Source organism: Babylonia areolata, chromosome 32 (genome assembly GCF_041734735.1).
Source record: "Babylonia areolata isolate BAREFJ2019XMU chromosome 32, ASM4173473v1, whole genome shotgun sequence".
In the NCBI taxonomy this organism is placed as follows: domain Eukaryota; kingdom Metazoa; phylum Mollusca; class Gastropoda; order Neogastropoda; family Buccinidae; genus Babylonia; species Babylonia areolata.
Window position 1 is genome coordinate 9997638 of NC_134907.1, and position 5000 is coordinate 10002637.

Below are 5000 nucleotides of genomic sequence, written 5' to 3' on the forward strand. Positions count from 1 at the left end.
ACAGATAAGCGGTTTTTGGTGGGTTGTTTTTTGGTGTTTTTTTTTTTTTTTTTTAAATAACTATTGGGCCACCTTTTCACTGTAAAACACAGCATACAAACAACCGACCCCGCCCCTTCTCTCCGCCCGCACAAAACTCACCCCTGTGGCGTTCTTCGACACTTCTGGACATCTCTCTTCCAACTCCACCTAGGACAATGTACAAGCGGATAAGCGTCTTTAACTATTCTGCCACTTTTTCCTGTGAAATACAGCATACAAACAACCGCCCCCCTCTCTCCGCACACCCACAAAACTCACCCCTGTGGCGTTCTTCGACACTTCTGGACATTTCTCTTCCAACTCCTCAGACAATGTACTTGCAGATAAGTGTTTTAACTATTCTGTCACCTTCTTCATGTTAAATACAGTATACAAACAACCGCCCCCTCTCTCTCCACAGCCACAAAACTCACCCCTGTGGCGTTCTTCGACACTTCTGGACATCTTCCAACTCCTCCGTGGACAATGTACTAGCAGATACGTGGTTTTAACTATTCTGACCACCTTCTTCCTGTAAAATACAGCATACAAAACAACCCCACCCCCACCAAACTCACCCCTGTGGCGTTCTTCCACACTTCTGGACATTTCTCTTCCAACTCCTCCGTGGACAATGTACTTGCACATAAGTGTTTTAACTATTCTGTCACCTTCTTCCTGTAAAATACAGCATACAGACAACCCCACTACCCTACACCCCCACCTCCCACACCAAACGTACCCTTGTTGCGTTTTCCAACAGTTCTGGAGATTTTTCTCTTCCTCCACCTCGGACAATGTAGTAGCAGATAAGCGGTTTTTGGTGTGTTTTTTTATAACTATTCTGCCACTTTTTTCTGTAAAACACAGTATACAAACAACCCCCCCACCCCCTCTCTCTCTCTCTCCACACCCACAAAACTCACCCCTGTGGCGTTCTTTGACAGTTCTGGACATTTCTCTTCCAACTCCTCCGTGGACAATGTACTTGCACATAAGTGTTTTAACTATTCTGTCACCTTCTTCCTGTGAAATACAGCATACAGACAACCCCACTACCCTACACCCCCACCTTCCACACCAAACTTACCCTTGTTGCGTTTTTCCGACAGTTCTGGAGATTTTTCTCTTCCTCCACCTCGGACAATGTAGTAGCAGATAGGCGGTTTTCGTTGGGTTTTTTTGTTTTTTTTTGTTTGTTTTTTTTTTTTTTTTTTTTACTATTCTGCCACCTTTTCCCTGTAAAACACAGCATACAGACAACCGACCCCCCCCCCCCCCCAACCCCCCCCCTTCCCCCCCCCCCCCCACACACACACACAAAACTCACCCCTGTGGCGTTCTTCGACACTTCTGGACATTTCTCTTCCAGCTCTTTCTCAGACAATGTACTTGCAGATAAGTGTTTTAACTATTCTGTCACCTTCTTCATGTTAAATACAGTATACAAACAACCGCCCCCTCTCTCTCCACACCCACAAAACTCACCCCTGTGGCGTTCTTCGACACTTCTGGACATTTCTCTTCCAACTCCTCCGTGGACAATGTACTTGCACATAAGTGTTTTAACTATTCTGTCACCTTCTTCCTGTGAAACACACCATACAGACATCCCCACTACCCTACACCCCCACCTCCCACACCAAACTTACCCTTGTTGCGTTTTCCGACAGTTCTGGAGATTTTTCTCTTCCTCCACCTCGGACAATGTAGTAGCAGATAAGCGGTTTTTGGTGTTTTTTTTTATAACTATTCTGCCACCTTTTCCCTGTAAAACACAGCATACAAACAACCGTTCCCCCTCTCTCCGCACCCACAAAACTCACCCCTGTGGCGTTCTTCGACACTTCTGGACATTTCTCTTCCAACTCCTCAGACAATGTACTTGCACATAAGTGTTTTAACTATTCTGTCACCTTCTTCATGTTAAATACAGTATACAGACAACCCCACTACCCTACACCCCCACCTTCCACACCAAACTTACCCTTGTTGCGTTTTTCCGACAGTTCTGGAGATTTTTCTCTTTCTCCACCTCGGACAATGTAGTAGCAGATAAGCGGTTTTTGGTATTTTTTTTATTTTATTTTATTTTTTTAAAACTATTCTGCCACCTTTTCCCTGTAAAACACAAAAAAAACAAACAAGAGAGTGTAGGAGGGTTTGTCCCAGTGGAACTCCCTGTCCGCTTCACAAACTCACCCCTGTGGCGTTCTTCGACACTTCTGGACATTTCTCTTCCAGCTCAACCTCAGACAATGTACTAGCAGATAAGTGTTTTAACTATTCTGTCACATTCTTCCTGTGAAATACAGCATACAGACAACCCCACTACCCTACACCCCCACCTTCCACACCAAACTTACCCTTGTTGCGTTTTTCCGACAGTTCTGGAGATTTTTCTCTTCCTCCACCTCGGACAATGTAGTAGCAGATAGGCGGTTTTTTGTGGGTTTTTTTATTTTATTTTTTTTTTTTTTAAACTATTCTGCCACCTTTTCCCTGTAAAACACAGCATACAGACAACCGACACCCCCCCCCCCCCCCAAGCCCCCCCTCCCTCCCACACACACACACACAAAACTCACCCCTGTGGCGTTCTTCGACACTTCTGGACATTTCTCTTCCAGCTCTTCCTCAGACAATGTACTTGCAGATAAGTGTTTTAACTATTCTGTCACCTTCTTCATGTTAAATACAGTATACAAACAACCGCCCCCTCTCTCTCCACAGCCACCAAACTCACCCCTGTGGCGTTCTTTGACACTTCTGGACATTTCTCTTCCAACTCCTCCGTGGACAATGTATTAGCAGATAAATGTCGTTAACTATTCTGACCACCTTCTTCCTGTAAAATACAGCATACAAAACAACCCCACCCCCACCAAACTCACCCCTGTGGCGTTCTTAGACAGCTCCGGACACTTCTCTTCCTCCACCTTGACCGTGGTTGAGATGGGGGTGGTGGTGCTGCTAATGTTGTAGAGGGAGGTTCCGTTGACCAGGGTGACGTTGAGGCCTCCAGCTCCAGCTCCATTGATGGCGGAGTCCTTGGGGCCATGGTCGTGGACCACCATGGAGACGATGGCGATGCTGAGGTTGACGCGCTGGGCGTACAGGAAGAGGAAGCCGAAGAAACAGATGACGGACAGGATGAACCTCTGGGAAGTCCACCAGGGGACTGGTGGGGGTGGGGGTAGGGGTGGAGTGGGTGACAGGTGACGACGATGATGACGTCGGCGATTATGACGACGATGATGGGTGGATTTTTTGTTGTTGTTTTTTCCGTGGGGTTGAAGAAGTGGGAAGGAATAAAAATTTTAAAAAATTAAAAAAAAGAAAGAAAGAAGAATTAGTATGCTGTGTACAATAAGAGAAATGATTATATATACAGGAAGAGTAAACCGTAAAAAAAAATTTTAAAAAGAAGAATAAAAAGATAAGTTGTGTAGTATGAAAGAAATAGCGTATATTTGTATTTGTATTTCTTTTTATCACAACAGATTTCTCTGTGTGAAATTCGGGCTGCTCTCCACAGGGAGAGCGCGTCGCTATACTACAGCGCCACCCATTGTTTTGTATTTTTTCCTGTGTGCAGTTTTATTTGTTTTTCCTATCGAAGTGGATTTTTCTACAGAATTTAGTCAGGAACAACCCTTTTGTTGCCGTGGGTTCTTTTACGTGCGCTAAGTGCATGCTAACACACGGGACCTCGGTTTATCGTCTCATCCGAATGACTAGCGTCCAGACCACCACTCAAGGTCTAGTGAAGGGGGAGAAAATATCGGCGGCTGAGCCATGATTCGAACCAGAGCGCTCAGATTCTCTCGCTTCCTAGGCGGACGCGTTACCTCTAGGCCATCACTCCACAAGGAACAAAGAATAAGTACGTTGTGTACAATAAAAAGAAATAATGATATACACAGGAAGGACCAAACGTATGAATGAATTGGTAAGTTGTGTAAAATGAGAGAAATAGCATATAAATCAAAGTTGATATCGAGCACTCGCTTGATTGATAAAGGGGAAAAAAAATAGAGTCACTTATTGTGTAAAAACAAAACAAATCAAATGAACAAAATCATTACTATACGTTTAAAACAGAAACGTTAAAAAAATAGACTGAGCGAAAACAAACCAAGTACACATAATTACCAAACGTTTAAAAGAAATCGAGTTATTAATTTGCCGTGTGTGTGTGTGTGTGTGTGTGTGTGTGTGTGTGTGTGTGTGTAAAACAAAGTATCCCTACAAAATCCCAAATAGTTCTTGAGGGCTGAGTGTTTGTCTTTCATTATGTTAATGTTTTGACCAATACACCCATATAAAATGATATAAACGCTATCCATTCCTATAGTAGTGCGTCAGTTGATCATTATAGTCATACAAATGATATAAACAAACAATAACAAAAATATTTTGAAAAATAAAATAAAATATTTTTATGAACCCACACAACAACCCCCCAGTTTCAGTTTCAGTTTCACTTTCTCAAGGAGGCGTCACTGCGTTTGGACAAATCCATACACGCTACACCACATCTGTTGAGCAGATGCCTGACCAGCAGCATAACCCAACGCGCTTAGTCAGGCCTTGAGTGCATGCTTACATATTTGTGTACCTATGAAAGTGGATTTCATTTTATGTAATTTCGCCAGAGGACAACACTCTCGTTGCCATGGGTTCTTTTTCAGTGCGCCAAGTGCGTGCTGCACACGGGACCTCGGTTTATCGTCTCATCCGAAAGACTAGACGCTCAGTTTGATTTTCCAGTCAAACTTAGGAGAAAGGGCGAGAGCGGGATTCGAACCCACACCCTCACGGACTCTCTGTATTGGCAGCTGAGCGTCTTAACCATTCTGCCACCTTCCTCCCCCCATACAGTACTTACTCAATTTCTGTATATATTTTGATCAATATAGTCAATTAAATCGCACCAATAAGGGTAGTAGTAGTAGTAGTAAGAAGAAGAGTTTCAG

The 5000-nt window shown here is 43.7% G+C and overlaps 1 protein-coding gene across 1 annotated transcript in view; it reads right to left on the reverse strand.

Moving 5' to 3' along the window:
* Window positions 1-5000, reverse strand: part of LOC143276643 (sialin-like) — a 28262-nt gene that overhangs the window by 20868 nt on the left and 2394 nt on the right. The window contains exon 3 of the mRNA XM_076581261.1: window positions 2916-3202. Within this exon, the coding sequence (XP_076437376.1) occupies window positions 2916-3202 (287 nt within the window). The remainder of the gene's footprint in view (window positions 1-2915; window positions 3203-5000) is intronic.